At 36.2% G+C, this 17049-nt stretch overlaps 1 protein-coding gene across 1 annotated transcript in view; it reads left to right on the plus strand.

The window, feature by feature from the left end:
• The window catches only part of jhy (junctional cadherin complex regulator), an 86434-nt gene that overhangs the window by 42422 nt on the left and 26963 nt on the right, over positions 1–17049 (plus strand). The window contains exon 3 of the mRNA XM_028810395.2: positions 4591–4710. Within this exon, the coding sequence (XP_028666228.1) occupies positions 4591–4710 (120 nt within the window). The remainder of the gene's footprint in view (positions 1–4590; positions 4711–17049) is intronic.

Consider the following 17049-nt stretch of genomic DNA (forward strand, 5'->3'; position numbering starts at 1 on the left):
ATTAACAAAAACTGTTAATGTTGTTAAAGCCCTTTCCACCATTGTAAATTTGTGCATGGTGTTTAAATTGCCATAAATATGTTATATTTTGAAATTTACAATAAAGTAGAAATTAGTCTTTAATGTAAATTGAAATGTAACCTGAAAAGAAAAAATAATTTAGTCAAAATAATATGTGCTAAGTTGAACATTTTTAACACATTATATTACAATTTAAATTTTGTCAGAGTTGGAACATTTTTTTCAGACTCTGACTTCAACCCTAGCAACCCAGTAACTGCTTCCAACTTTGATTCCATAGCGATGGATTCTATACTTAAGTTTTCATTGCTGAATTAAACAAAATGAGTAATTTTTTTGTCCTATTTTTTTTAAAGGCATATGCCAAATCTGGAAGGGTAAATTCATGCAAGCACCCTCATTAATTCACTCTTAGCCAAATTAGTATTAACAATCAACCTAATTACACATATTTAAAGTTTGGGAGGACTCTGGAGAACCTGGGAAAACACCACATAACTGTGACCACTGGTAAAATATGGTGGCTTGAGTATCATTTCTTTTTAGGTTATAATTTTACACTGTGTTATAGAAGCTGTGTCTTTATGATAGACTAGACACCAATGTTGATGATTTGAAAATTGTTTTTAGGTCAGTTATGCCTAACCCACACAGCCTAATGGGGAAATTGCTAAAGAATGAAAGATAACAAATAGTGTCCCATTCATAAAAAGGGTGATGAGCTGATCCAGGTAACTATAGGCCAGCAAACTTGACGTGCAGCACAGGTAAATTAATTGAAGCAATTATCAGAGAAAAATTTGAGCATTACATGTCTACTTGTAGAACAAATTTATTAACAGATAGTCAACATGGGTTCAGTGTGAAAATTTGTATTTCGCCAATGTTCTGGAATTCTATGAAGTAGCAACAAAAGCATGCAGTAAGAGAGGTACATATGATAATATTTATGTTGATATTCAGACGGCTTTTGATTAGGTACCATGTGAATGATTAGTGATCAAAGTAGCTAAGGCCCCTTCACCTTGCCTGATGAAGGGGCCTTAGCTGCCTCAAAAGCTTGCATTTGTAATCTATTTACGGTAGTTAGCCAATAAAAGGTGTCATTTCACCCTACTTTCTCCTATGTCAATCTATGGCTAACACGGTACAACATTCTACTGCTATAGTGATCAAAGTAAAAGAAGTGGGCATTCAGGGTTTGGTGTGTATGTGGGTGTAGAATTGTCTCAATCACAGGAAACAAAGTGAAGGGAACTTTCTAAGAATTTTGTAACGTTAAAAGCGGTGCCTCGAAGGGATTGGTGTTTGGGTTACGTTTTTAAAGTTTGGTTACTTCAATAATGAACTTTAAGAAGAACATGGGGACATTTTTGGAAACCTGTTAAATGTTGATTTCACACTCAGTTTTTTTCATGCAAAAAATCATAGACATATGGAACTATTTACCAAGGAGTATGGTAAAGAGCTGGACTTTTCAGACTTTCAAGCTCGACTTGATATGAATTTGGACAATCTAGGTAGAATAGGATGGACGAGGTTGTTGGGCTTAATGTCTTGTTCTTGTTGCAGTTGTTCAGATTGAGTTGTTCTAGTGAGTTGCATAGCCAGCCAAAACCAAGTCAAGTGGCATAGACTACCTGTGAGACATTTACATTGTCACTTACAATGTGCACATAAACATATATACACACTATCCTCTTAAACCCTCATAAAACATCTGCAAAAATTAGACAATCGTATGCCTAGTGTACACTGCACAAAGGATGGCCCAAGCACTGACATCTAATAGACTAATGTATAAACTGTATTTTTTATTAGTTTTTTACTTAAATGGCTGACAACTTTATCTAAGGTGATTTACACATTTGCTGTAATTGGTTTTCCAGTTGGAGCTCAGGCAGGTTTAATTAACTTGCTCATGGTCACACAATGTCATTATCGGGACTTGAACCCACAACCTTAGGCTTTAAAGTCCAAAGCCTTAACAACTACACTGCACTGCCTTATCAGGTAATGATGTATGCTGCACAATAATTTGGTTGTGTTTTTTCATATAATTGAATTAATTGGTCATCTCTTATCTGTAAAATGTCAAAATAACATTGACCAAAACCTCACCGCCAAGATTATGCTGAAAAAAGAAGAATAAAATTCATGAAAAAAGAAGTTCATCTAAATGCTTATTTCTTTCTCTCTGTTTCTGTCTCTCCCTCTCTCTCTCTCTCTCTTTGTTTGGCCTAATAGCACAATATTGAAAATAATGTGCCACAATCTGAGTGCCCTTTCAGCATAAAGATAGATCAGCATGACAGAGTCTTTATTGATAGATATATTACAGCTCAATTCCCTCAGTAAGACATTATTTCCTGTGACCTTCATCTATTCACAGAAGCTTTTAGAATTAATTACACTCAATGAAGAAGTCTTCAAACTGTCAACGATATTGATCTGGTTAGATAGTTCTTAACAACCAAAGAAGTTGAGATTTAACTAAACAATTTTCAATTCCATTTTGGAAAGCATCCTTTTCTAAGAGCTTGAAAAAATGAATAATTCACTTTTCAAAAGAAGCATTTGTATAATATTAAAAACTGAGGTTGTTACAAAGTTTTCTGTACTTTTCTCTGTTGGTTATTGGACATACTTAAAATGGCAGAACATTGAGGATTAAGTCAACATTTATGTACAGTATATTTTAATAGTTGAAGATTTTATGATTGTTTTCTAAATGAAGCATTCAATTGCACTATTTTTAATCTCAAAGGAAAATGACATCTGCATATTAGAAGACTATAACTAATGCATAGTACCAATTTATTCAATTGAATTCAATTGACATAAGTAACATTTTAAGACTTGATTTCACAGTCACAGGGAACAGAATCTCTTGTAGTAGCATGGGTACTACTGTGGGCACAAATCTTAAATTATGTGCCAGCCTATTTCAGTATCTACTGATTCCAACTAAACCAACACGTGTCTTTGAGTTGTGGGAGTAAAACTGGAGTACTTGACAAAATACTCACAAAGACACACAGAGAATGTGCAAACTCGATAGACATTGACTAAGCTTGGGATATAAACTGAAGACAATGAACTGGTGAGGCAGCCCACAACTGTAGGTATACTCACTTAGGCTGGATCAATTTAGAACCATCAGTGAGCCTATGTTAAAATTAAAATAAAACACAAAATGAAAGTAACACACAAAGTAATTATGGACATAAAATACTATGCAGTATCCACCCAATAATCAATTTTCACGAGCCTGCTTAATTCAAATAGTGTCTTTAAGTGAAGTTTTGAATGCAAGGCAACAGTCCATCATGCAGTTACCCATACCACCTTAAAAATGGGCAGTTTACAGCCATTAATCAATGTAGCAAAATGTAACATTCATGTAAGAATATTCAAATATACACTTTATATACAGGGACTCCCCACATTACAACACTAATATGGACTAAATATATGTTATACAGTATATAATAACATGTCATGGACTAGGGCTATTTCTTCTTTAATGAACTTCTTTAAGGAGAAATGAGTGTTCCTGTCTTTCTCCTTAATGTAATGTATACAGTTCAATGGATCAGTAAATTAATAAAATCAATGGTCATTAATGAAGCAATTATTTTTATCTTGAGAAGGCACAGAGTCCTGCTAATTTTGGCTGCAGGCTTTGGTGTGGCTTATATTTTAGTTGTGAAGAAAGGAACAAGATCAGTGTTTTCATAGTCGGTATCTTTCAAAGCTACAGGTACTTTTTACAGAACTTTGTCAGCAACTGGAGCAGCCTCTGAACAATGCGCAAACCTGAACGTAAAACCTCACATGGGGCCTTACACATTTCTTTGATAACTTTTTTACCGTACCTTACTGCACTAACCCATCCCTCTTTCTTATCATTAACATTTCATCCTCGTATATAGATATTTGTTAAAATTTTATTTTCATGAAAAGTTTGTTCCTAAGTGTGTTCTACTATTCTACTGTCACTTTCAGGATTAGGGAAAAAAACTTGTATAATGAGATATTTTCACAAGTAAACAGTGAAATAGGGTATAGTGTAGTTGTTGTAGCTGGTACCTCCTGTATATTCTTAAATATACAGGTTTCTTTGTAAGTCGGCTTGAATAAAGGAGGTTGCTAAAAAATAAAAAAAAATTAATGAATGGATTAATAAATAAATAAACCTACTTAGAGGTGTTTGGGTCTTAGAAGTGGCAGGGACAAGGTTTTGACAATCAATGGATATGGTGCCAATCATGGTATATCTGTACAGTGTTTTATTTTCATCTGTCCATTACTTTCCTAGTTGTGGTCATGGGAAGTAGCAGCAACAAATTCAGGCCAGCAAGTCACTCTAGATTAGATGCCATTGTGTCACGTAGCAGAACAGACTCATACTTGTCAGGTGAATTTTGCCTACCTGATTGACCTGATGAGGTTTTGGACTATAAAACTTAGAAATCCTACATTTCAGTCTGAAATCTGAACTATGAATCATTACTGCTCTGCTTTGCCATCACTATGTTAAAAATAACTGGTTTTTTTCTTTAATAGGTTTCCACAGTTGAAGAAAAAGATGATGACAGTGAGACTTACAGCATCAGTAGTCATGAAGGTCAGAATGAAGCTTTAGTCCCTGAACTGAGATGGATGCAAAGAACTCAGAAGCTTAAGGTATTCCTCTGTTGTTTGTCAAGGATGAATTTTGATTTGATATAGCTTTTATACTATGATACTGGCTTTTTTCTGTTTAGCAAAACACCATTTGAAGGTACATTTTGTGAAAGATTCCATATAAAGCAAGGATGAAGTGATTAACTGAAGCTTATTCATACCCAGTTTTATTCTAAATATATACAACTTAGTCTGATTTGCCTTTGTAGCAAGAAAATAAGAGATGCTTTTTTAAGAGCCAACCTTTTAGACCAACATGGCTTGCGAGTTTTTAATGTGTCCAAAATAACATCAATGATTTGAATGTTTCCAGTACATTATTTTTAACTATTATGCTTATATCTTCAAATCTCTATGTCCAACATTGTTTCTTAATACGGAATTTTTTATAAGCATTGTTTAATCTGTTGCCCTCTGTCCTTTCTGGAAAACAGATTTCAAAGTAACTACTGACGTAAAGGTTAGGATCTATTCATACTACTATGTTTTTTGTTTAGAAAACACAAACATTAGAATCTGTTTTTGCCTTTCGTCCACACTATCTCTCCGTGTTTGACCCTGAAAATGGAGACCTTTGAAAATGCTGACTCAACGTTGCAATGTGGACGTGTAAAAATATAAACTTTGAAAAATGCAGACTCTAATCATGCTCTGATTTTGTTTGTAATTATTACGTAGCCCTTCCCTCATCGGAGCTCATTACAATGTGTCATTCCCTGATTGGTCACCCATCTCCAAAGAAAAATATATTCCACAAGAGTGGAAACAGAAGAGTTGTTTTCCATGGCACTTGTTGTGTTGTGTTATGTTTCTAAATTGTGGTTTGTGCAATTTGAATGCTGCATACATGCACAAAATACAAACAATTTACTTGTCCCTACAGTTCTGAGATAAATCTTGTGGCTAACAGTTTAACCATGCCTTTAAGAATTTTTACGCCAATGTGTGCATGCCTAGTGTAGGTGAATGTATATGTCATATACGTTTTTGCTAATTTTAGTGTGGATGGATAACTCTAGTGTGGACTGAGATCATTTTTAAATACAAATGTAGCAATGTGGATGTACATTCTACAATCCCACCACCCCTTAATGTTAATTTGCCAGGTGATAAAAAGTAATTTCCTTTACTCGTTTCACATAGTTTGTACCACACGGTCCAGGAATAATTTAATTAGTTCTTGAATAACTGATATGAAATCATTTTCATTTAAGCTGATTTGCATGTACTCGGGGCATTTTAAACTGTAGTAGACAAACAGACTTTATAGCTTTTGCTTGTGATTTTCATCGAGACGCACAGACTGGCATATATCCATGTTTGATGATGATATTATTTCCTTGGCCCTATTATTATTATCTTGGACACATACCAGAGTGGTTTGTGGTTGAATCTGATGAGAACTGTGCTCAGGATGAGAATCTCTCTTTCTGACAGTTTAATGGATGAACCTGTAAAGTTAAGGTCATTGTCTTCCCCTGGAAAGAAGTGGCTTTCTTTCTGTAGTTTAGTAGAAAGCAGCTGCCTCAGATGAACGTATCCAAGTATCTTGGGGTGTTGTGTATAAATGAGGGTAGAAGTGATCATGACATTTACCAATGAATTGCTGTCACATTGGCAGTTTTGTGAACTTTGTACCCTATTATGGGGATAACAACAGCTTACAATTTATTGGTCATTCTTTTTTCCCATCCTTACTTATGCTTTTGAGCATTGGGTAGTCCAGAAAAGAGTAAATCCATTATTAAAAGTGTTAAAGTAATACTCCCGCACAGGGTTACTAGGTTCACTTTACATGATTGTAAAGGAGGATGACAGAATAGAATGGCCACCAAGAAGCCAGTTAAGTTGGTTTGGACAGTTAATGGGAATGGCCTATGGACTTTAACCACAACAGATATATGAGGCACAGCAGGCTGAGAGACATTTAGAGGCAAACCCAGGACGTACTAAATTAATTATTTCTCTTGGGTGCCCTCTAAGTAATTGAACATTTTCTAGAAGTACCTGGAAACTGTTTCCATGCAGAGTGGTCTGGTGCTTAATTTCAGTGTGTGGTAATCTTCACCCCTCACCAGGACAAGTGTTTGGAAAGTGAGCAAAACCTTTCAAAACTGAACATCAACCCAAGGTGTTTTTCAGTTTCAGAACTCCATGTGCAGCCTTGTTGTTAATGGTCCAATACTATAATCTCCTTATGCTAAATCCTGTCTTGATTATTACATATTCTCAGTTTAAATCAGGCTTTTCCTTTTTCTTGCATCTTTAATAAAATAGTTATACATGGAATAAACTATTTACAACATATGTTTGAAAAGCTATTTTAACTTCTTAGTGTTGTTTGAGATTTGGACAAAATCATCAAATCACTCAACTGACGACCCAGTATGTCATTTCAGCAACAGCCTATGCATCTTTAGTCTCTTGTGCTTCTGGAAGGTTATGTGATGTTTATTTCTGTCGAGGAGAACACTGATTTTTTTTTTTTGTTTAAAGTGATATACTTCCTCCATTCTTCATAATCCAAACCCACTTTGTCCATTGCAGGGTTTTGGGAGGCACAAAACTCAGCAACAGTAAGGCAGAAACCAGTCCTAAAAAGGTCACAGTCCAGTACAGAGCATGTTTACACAATACCAGATGAATTTAGATATGCTACTTAACAAATACTATTATGAACTAGAGGGTTCCTAAGCACAAAAGTCCTAAAATACACTCAAAATGGCCACTAAAGGACTAATAATGAGAGGGCTCTATTTAATCTTTATAAGTAAAACGTTTGTTTTACAAAAAAGCAGTGTAGATATCAAAGTTCCTGAGCTACATTAGCTGATAACTCCTTCAAAGTTACGATAGGGTGGACGCATCCTTTTTACATGATTACTCAGTTTTCGTGGAGTCAGATTTCCAACTCTAAAATAATCTTTCCATCTCTTAATGATTGATTTAACTGAACTCCATGGGATATTCAGTGAGTTGGATAATTTTGTCTCAATTCCATGATTTGTGCAGTAAATATGAGGAACGTTCAAAAAGTTTCTGCACTTTTATGTTTTCATTGGAGAGTTGAAGGCGGGAGGAGAAGTAATTGGTTGTGTCTGAGAAGGTCATGTGACTGGGAAAATTAAATCACAAACGAAGGTGATTATGTAGAAAAGTGATGTAATTTGTTTTTGAAATTTTGTTTTTAATAAATAGAGTTTAAAAAAAAAGTGTGGAAACTTTTTGAACGTCCCTCGTACATAGATACATAGAAACTAAATCACGAACAGCATTACATAAACAAAAGAATCATAAAGAAAGTAAAAATGGCATTTGGACCCGAAAAGGTAGGACCACCCTGGCCTGAAACACAACTGATACTCCATTGGTACATGGGCGAAAAATATGTCTCCATTGAGAGGCAGGAGATAACTTATCCATATTGTAGATAGGGAACAGGGAATGCTGTTGAGCCACCTGAAGTGCTCCCATATGCAGCATAAAAAGGACAGCCCCACTTAACCCAGGGAGCCAGAGTCAGGAGGAGGAGTGCAAACTTGCTGGAGGGGGAGTGGAGGTAGAAAGAGAGTGAAAAAGAGAAGAAGAAAGAAGGCATAGTGCAGTTTATTTTCTGTACTTTGTTCTGTGCTATGGTGTGGAACGATTGGAACACGTTTCACCTGTGTTACGCTGGACTTGTGCTAGCATCTGTCTGTGTCAGGTGTTAGGGAGCCATAGAGCCCGTGGTGGTCACACCATATATTTATTTCCTCCTACAGACTCCAGGAGTAATAGAGCCACAGCATCAGACACAAAGCAGATATAGTGCCAATAAAGCGTATTCAGCCATTGGAAATTTTATGTTTATTATTATACTGTTCCACATTGAATCATAGTGGATTTAATTGGGCTTTTCTGACATCGGTCTTTAGAAAAACACTATTTAATGTCAAAGTGAAAAGAGATATATGCGAAGGGGTCTGAATTAATTACAAATATAAAACACAGAATAATTGATCACATACGTATTCACCCCTTCAAGTCAGTATTTAGAAGACGCATTTTTGGCAAAAATGACAGCCTTGTGTTCGCAGGGTTTGCTGTCTAACTGCTTTGCACTGCTGGATATTGACATTTCTCCCCATTTTTCTTTTCAAAATTGCTCAAGCTCTGTCAAATTACATGGAAATCCTTAGTGAGCAGCCTTTTTCAAGTCCAGGCACAAATTCTTAGCTGGATTGAGATCTGGTTTCAGGTTTGACCAATCCAGGATATTAACGTTGCTGTTTTGACGCCATTCCAGTGTAGCTTTGGTTTTATGCTTGGGGTCCCTGTCTTGCGTTTTCCCAAGGTTCAGATGTTTTGCAGACTGCATCAGGAATTTTCCTGCATTCATTTTACCCACACAAGCTTTCCAGGGCCTGCTGCAGAGAAACATCCCCACACCATGTTGCCACCACCACCACCATGGTGAGGATGATTTGTCTTTAATATTCTGCAGCTTTTTACTTACAGTAAGCCAAACATGCCATTTAATCTTTGGCCTTATTGGACCTTCAAATCTTCTTCCAGCTGACTTCAGAATCTCTAATGCTAATTTTGGCAAAGTCTATTTGAGATATCATATCCATTTTTATTCTTTGTCACTATCCCTGTGACTGGTGAAGCACCCAGGCAACAGCTGATGTCTGTAGTCTCTCCAGCCTGAACTACAGTAGCTGATAACTCCTTCAGAGTCATGATAGGGTGGACACATCCTTTTTACATGATTACTCAGCTTTCGTGGAGTCAGATTTCCAACTCTGAAATAATCTTTCCATTTCTTAATGATTGATTTAACTGAACTCCATGGGATATTCAGTGAGTTGGATAATTTTGTCTCCATTCCATGATTTGTGCTTTTCACAGAGCTGCTTTGAGGGTTCTTTTGTGTTCATTGTGTCAGTTAGTCAACACCAGCTGGAACTTCCTCATTCAAGTACAGTAATTCTAGAATCAGTTGAAACTCCTCAATATGGACCTATGAAAATTATTAACCCTATTGAAAGTTTTCATATTTTATTATTAATCAACATTCAATCATAGTTTATTTCATTTGGATGATCTCCATTAAAACTAATTATGCAACTTCTAAAACCAATTGGCTGCACCAGTGGTGATTTAGGTTTGTCATATTAAATCATATTAAATGTTGTGAATACTTATCCAGTCAGTTATCTTATGTTGTATATTTGTAATTAATTTAGACCACTTTGCAGAGATCGTTTTTCATTTGGACAGTAAAGAGTCTCTTTCCGTTGGTCAATGTCAAAAAATACAAAATAATTCCACTCTGATTCAGTGTTATAAAATAAAATGTGAAAACTTCCTAAGGGGTGAATACATTTTATAGGCACCATACTAATACTGGAGAGGATGTCATTATATTTGCATTGTTCATGTACACACACTCTAACTAGGCCAATAGAATGTTGATAATTATCCTAAGGTGTGTGTCTTTGGGATGTGGAGGTGTTTCATCATAAAAGAGTCCTAGGTGATTCTGTTTTCCCCTTTTATACTCTTTACGATGCAGACTTCGCCAGAATACACAAATCCCGGCCTTTAGCCCTCATATTTTGCACAACCTTTAACACATATGACCTCAGTCAACAAGCTAGAGTACCAGAACATGCAGGAGGGACAGAATATATACAGTAGATATCTCTCTATTATAATAAATCCTGGGATGAGACATGACTTTTTCAGAGAGATACTTTAATGTCCCGCAAGACGAGACTTTGTGCCAAGAGATTTAACCACGCCCGGGGCCGGAAATAAAAGACAAAGAGTAGATGACAAAGTAGAACATCGTAAAGAATTCAAAACTGTTGGCGCGATACACATACAGAGCAGGTTAGAGATAATGAAAGTACTAAAATGCAAAAGTCTCAAAAAAAAAATGATAGTAAAGATCATATTAGCACAAACAAATGTAAATTATTACTCAGTGAAATAACGGAACAGCGAAAAGAGATTGAATATATTGTTCGGATTTAAACTTTAATTCGTGTTGCCATCAGGGAAAAGTAATGTTTCTTCCCAATGAAGAGGTGTACCTGCGAGAATTAAAAGATTTCTTGTTTGGTGAAAGTAAAATCCACACATGTGAGCGGCAGAGACGCGAAGTGGCTGGCGTGTAGCGCAGTCCGGGGGGGTTGGCGAGCGAAGCGAGCAGGGGGCACAGCCCTATAGTATAGATAATATGCCCAAAATATAAGAAATGAGTGTTAATAAAATAATATTAATGCCAACTGGATGACATGCTATCTGGAGACAAGCTGTTTTGTTTTGTTCAGTCTTTTGTTCAGTTCCAGCATAGCCTCTTCATAAAGTGTCGGAGACTATAGCACTTCTACATTTTGGACGTTGACAGGGAAGACAGAAGAGACTGAGGAGGAGGGTGAGCCTCATCTTTATACTGGTCTAGCTCTCTTAGTATACCTCTAGACCAACGGATGCATAGCAGCTCCCTTGATCCATCCATTCCTGTTTCAGCATGACTCTGACCAATGGGTACACTAACTGTGTTTTCAAACTTGCCCTCCAATCTACGATTTTTTCCTGGAGGTGTTTGGGCTTATAAGCTCATACAAATTAAAAATAATTCAAAGTGCCTCTACACAAACCTTGTTCATTGGGTCAATTCTCCCCTCCCCACCACAGATGTCTCAACAGAAATGTTATCTGACTTGGTAAGGTCATAAATCGCTTAAGCCACAATTGGTTACACAGCTTTCTTTCCTTTCAACATTGTATACGTTTAAAGCTAATTTTACAAATAAGACATACAAAATGTTTATCAACCTACATGTTTGATATTACTCAGTTTTGTTACACTGTACCACAGGATAACCCATGCTTTTACAAGGAGAACGTAAATGTATACCATTGATCAAATTAAAGCATGGTATTTGAGTAGATGTAACTCCAGCCATCTATATACAGTATACACTTTCTTCAATGGAGTATGAAGTGCAAAGCAGAAGCTCTGCCTGCACATGATGCCAGTCTTTTGTGTATAAATAGGCATATATTCAACTTCTCTCATAAAGGGGCTTAATTAGAGACATTGGGAGGGAATCCTAAATACAATTGCCCCTATCCCGTGTAGACACAGGGTCACAGTGCAGTTGCCACACAGTCATTAATTTGGTCTGTAACTGAATGCTGATCCATGATGCCAACAGCACTGACCAATGTATTACTGTACCAGGCATACAACTTTGATTAGTGAACAAGAGTATTCTGTTAAATAAACTGTAAACTAATAAAATCTTAAATGTCAAGCCAGGTTGAGCAATAAAACCTTTATCCATATATTACAATATGTTGTGCTATATATATAAATATATATATATATATATATATATATATATATATATATATATATATATATATATATATATATAGTGCTATATAAATGTTTTTGTTGCTGTTTTTGAATTTGTCATGGACATTTATTATTTATCACAACTTTTAAAATACTTAGCTCCTCTTACACAGTATAGAAAAGCACTCTGCAACACTGAACCAAAAAGAATAATAAATGGCTAACAGCAAATGAAAATGTCAGACATTATTTTATTGCTGACTGTGCTTCTAAAATAAGCACAGTAACACACTCCAGGGGAGAGTGGCTTTACAGAAGTCTGGATTCTAAAATGAGTGTTCAGTAATCATCAGCACAGTCGGCTTGCTTTTGTGGCTTTTCTGTTAGTACAGAAAACCCAAACACTAAACAGACTGCTTTCACAAATGTCAGGTTCATAAGGCACACTATGGCATTTTATCAGTGAAATGAGCTACTTTTACCTTTAACATGGATGAATTGAAATATTTTCCAAAATCCAATTAAACAAAAAGTACTGCTGAAGCCATTATTCATCTGGTTTGACTGATGTATGTAGCAAACTGTAGTAAGGAAACTAAACCTATGTCTTTTCTTGTTTCTCAGTTTTGTTATAAACAACGGTTTTATTTTTGACGTATACATAATAAGCTTCACAGAAAAAAGCATACAGTGATTAGAACTTAAATTACTTTTGCCCTGAGCCATTTGCAGAATTAAACATTTAAATAAAGTAAGTTAAAGCTGACAAAATAAAATGCTGTGTGATCCTGAAAAAAAACTGGTATGCTGAAGATCAGTGGAAAGCTTAACACATATAAACCTAAAACATGTTCTATCTCAAAACATGCCAATCTGTGTATTCAAAAGGAAACAGGAAATTTGATTTTATATCATTGTATTACTGTCTTAAAGGAATTGTCTTTGTGTATGGCCTAATGCATCAACTGTGTACGTGAGCCCACCCCTTAAAGAATGTTACTAAGAGTGATGTGTGGTTCAGTGTGATTTATGAGTTGATGCTATCCTCTGCCCCCTGTGACTCTGCTTTAAATTAAGCAATTTGACAGCGCACTCTATGTTTAAAGTCAGTGCTTTTAAACAGGGAAAAAGGATAGGAATGGCAGTGTCTTGTCCTGTGTTTACTTGGCAAGGGTGTAAGTAAGAAAGAAAATGCAAATTTATTTCTTCAAACTGGAGAAGTAAATATCTGCTGTCAAATATATTGAGAGAGCGGAGAATTTTGACTAATAAAGAAATGCATCTCTGCGCACAATTAATCATTAATACATTTGTTATTTAGTAGATAAAAATAATATTTCTGCCTAAAATATATGTATAAATAAATAATAATAAGTATTATTAATTACATTTATACAGATCTTTTGTAACTTACCTGTGTTACATGGATAGTATGGAACCACTTCAACCCTCACCAGTGATATGACAACAGACATTTTTTCCACCATTAAGCTCAACACATATTAGCTATTAGGTAGGTGAAATGGTGAGAGAGAGTTTGCCAATTAGAAATGGGGGTGATGGAATTAGCGGGCCATAATGGGCAATTTAGCCAGGACAGTAGGAACCAAACTATTCTTTTTGAAAAATGCCCTGGGATCTTTTATGACCACAGAGGATCAGGACATCAGTTGTATGTCTAAGCAAAGGATGGCACCATTTTGTACAGCACAGTGTCCCCATCACTCACTGGGGCATTGGAATCTGCTCACAGACTGCAGGGTAATCGCCTCCTGCTAGCCACACATGCAGCAAGCCATTCTTTTTTCCTACATGGTCCTTCTTCTGGCCAGGCCCAAACACGACCACCTAGACCCACTGCAGACTGCCTATTGGACAAAATTGGAGTGGATAATGCTTATCTGATGAGACAATCAGTCCATCTTTTTTCCAACGCCGTTCGACAGGCGCGGCGCAGTGATCGTGTATTTTCATTTAGCCAGGGAGCAGGTCTACCCTCATTATACTAGTCTCCCGCTTAAGTACGCAACTTGAACCTGTGAAGTTTGTGCGTACTTAGCCGGTAGGTGCATACTTTAGGTTGGCCACTCCAAAACGCAACTTGAACCTGCGAAGTTTGCGCGTACTTAGCCGCCACTCCCAAATAGCTTGCATTTCGCTACAATGTCAAAGAAAAGGGGTTTGAATCCCTTTACAAGCAGGTTCTCGACATCGAGGATCAGCTGCTCTGCTCTGAAGTTCAAATTGAAGCTGATGATACATTCAATGATCTTAAGAAATCATTTGAATCATTTCAGAGCAAGATCCGGGCTGTCTCCCTCAAAGCCAAACACAAGAAACTTCAAAACCTTCGCCAAATGATGATTCATGACATGTTTAACTAATAAATCTTCAACCCTGAATTTTAGGGAAAAATATGCGTACTTAAACGGGTGCGTACTTAAGCGGGAGGCTACTGTACTGCGTATCTTGGGCGGAGCAATTGAGTCTAAAATCGATTTTCAGGAAGAATTAAACTTTACGACAGAATCATCTATACCATTATTTTGGTCATGCACATAAAGACTAATTGCTTAGATGAATTATTTTTTTTATTTCATCATCACACTTTCAGTGAACATAAATACTGGTACAAATTCTGAATTATGATCCACTAACATCCACAAAGGTGCTTTGCTATTTTTCAGTTGCTGCTTGCTTTGAGGTTGGTTTTCAAGTTTATTGTTTGTGGTCAGTTACATTTATAAGGATGCTGACCAATCCCTTTAAAACTTTTCACTTTTTTTCTGATTAACCTTATTTTATTTGCTAGCAGTGTCTTCTCCTGTTTGATGAAACACCAGACACAATGGAGGTATTTCCTTGTGCACAATGATACCAAATGTTTCTGTCCACTTCTGTGGTCACTCTCACTGCTTTAATCACATTGAGTGCTATTATGAACAACACTGCACATTCTCTGTGATGCATTAACACTGAGAATGTCATCAGTAAGGAACACTGAGCCAAAAATCTGTAGGCCTCAAGATACTTATTTTCATTAGGATCTATAAAAAGTAGAGATATTTTGTCTTCTTCTGTTTCCACCTTTACTATACCTATATTAACTTCACTTATTTTAATTTAGCAACCTTCTTTACTCCCATGTTTTTGTTAGAATCTGCCCTACTTACTCCTACCATTATGTTAAACACTGCTGTCATGTTGCCTTTGCCTTTATTTATAGATCTTCTTAACCCTTTTATAATCTGTAAGCAACTGCTCGATGAGAGTATTATACAGCTTAGTCATAGCCTGTCTTGACTTGTACTTGACTGTACTCAGCATGGGCATTATACTGTAAAACATAAAATCCTATTATTCTTTTTGATTGTATCTATGTATGGTCTTCTAGATGGCAGACATGATCAATGCTCTGTACAGGTGAAATATTGCATGGTGGTTTGTTTTTTATTATAGCTATATCGGATTGCTAAATGTGTATGCTGTGCCAAGAATTAATTGAATTGAACTGAGAATTTTTTTGAGTAGCATGCTGTGAGAAAACTATTTGTCACCTTCCCCAGTCCCACTATTATTTCAGATATTTGACACCAGATATTTTAAGGTCTTCAACCAAATCTAATATTAGATAAATAATGCCTGAAAGGAACAACATTTTAACATCTTATTTTAGGCAAAGAATCTAACACAAACTGGCACTGTGTGAAAAAGTAATTGCCCTCGAGTTAAAACAACACTCAGGCTTGATTCCTGGTAGCCCTGCTCAATATAAGTATCATTATTTGACCCCCCACCATCAGAATTATATTTCTACTACAAAGATTCAACATTCACATAATTCAATGATGAAATTCCTATAGAAATCAAGAAAAAAATCTCCTTCAGCTTGGAAAGAAATACAGAGTAATTTATAAGGCTTCTGAACTCCACCAAACTATGAAAATAAGTGGATCTGGAAAAAAGGCAGGTGGAGACTCTCAAAGCATTGGATAAGGGAGGATCACCAAGAGAGGTATGGCTCTATAGAGGACAGTCGAGACGTTGAAGAGTGAACATGACTTCAGAAACAGTGTGAGAATAACTGATTTGTTTGAGTAAAACTGTATGTATTGTCATAACAGTGGGAAGGTAATTTTTCTGAAACTAAGGCCATGGATCATCCATACATACATCCCTTTATTTTCTGCTTTATCGTGAGCAGGGTTGAGACGAAGCTGGGGCCTATACCAGCAAGCATAGAGCACAAGACAGGAACAGTCCTTGGAGTATGCACTGTTAAATAAATGTGCCTGTTATCGGGCTTTACTTTCATTCAGTTTGTGTGTCTTGACATTTATTATAATATCATTCATGTTGTTGCAAAGTAGCAAAAATTAGCTTAGCAAAATATTCTACACCACTAAGTGCAATATTCTGCCTTATTATGTTTTCCTTTTGCTTTTTTAATTATTATTATTATTATTATATTATTATTATCTTTGTTTTCCTTTGATGACTCAGTGTTGGTATCAGACAATTGCAAAATATCATCATAAGGGTCAATTTGCAGCGGGCGGTGGCATAAAATCATGAAGTCATTCATTCGTGGACATGAGTTCCTACTCTTAGCCTGGACTGGGACTAAGACTCTTCGAAATACTTCTTATGTCGTACTCTGAGGTAGGAAAAAGCATTGTCCTAGTGACTTTTAGTGCAATTCCTATGAGTAATTGAGATACTTGATAAATACAGGCCCAGGCCTAAACAAAGTAGAACCAACCTAAAACAAGCAGTTCTTGCTCAAAACCTAACAATTTTTCTAAATTGAAAAAATTCTGCAGTCCCTCAACAGTGGTGTGAAGGACATATTTGATTGCAGGAAGGGTGTACCTGCTATTGTTACAGATATAGGTTGTGCAACTAGTTACAGGGTTAAGTATTTGGGGGGCATTGCTTTTTATGAACAGTGCCAGTTGGTTTTGGATAGCTTTGTTCATTCATAA

The sequence above is a fragment of the Erpetoichthys calabaricus genome, chromosome 9 (assembly GCF_900747795.2).
Source record: "Erpetoichthys calabaricus chromosome 9, fErpCal1.3, whole genome shotgun sequence".
Lineage (NCBI taxonomy): Eukaryota > Metazoa > Chordata > Cladistia > Polypteriformes > Polypteridae > Erpetoichthys > Erpetoichthys calabaricus.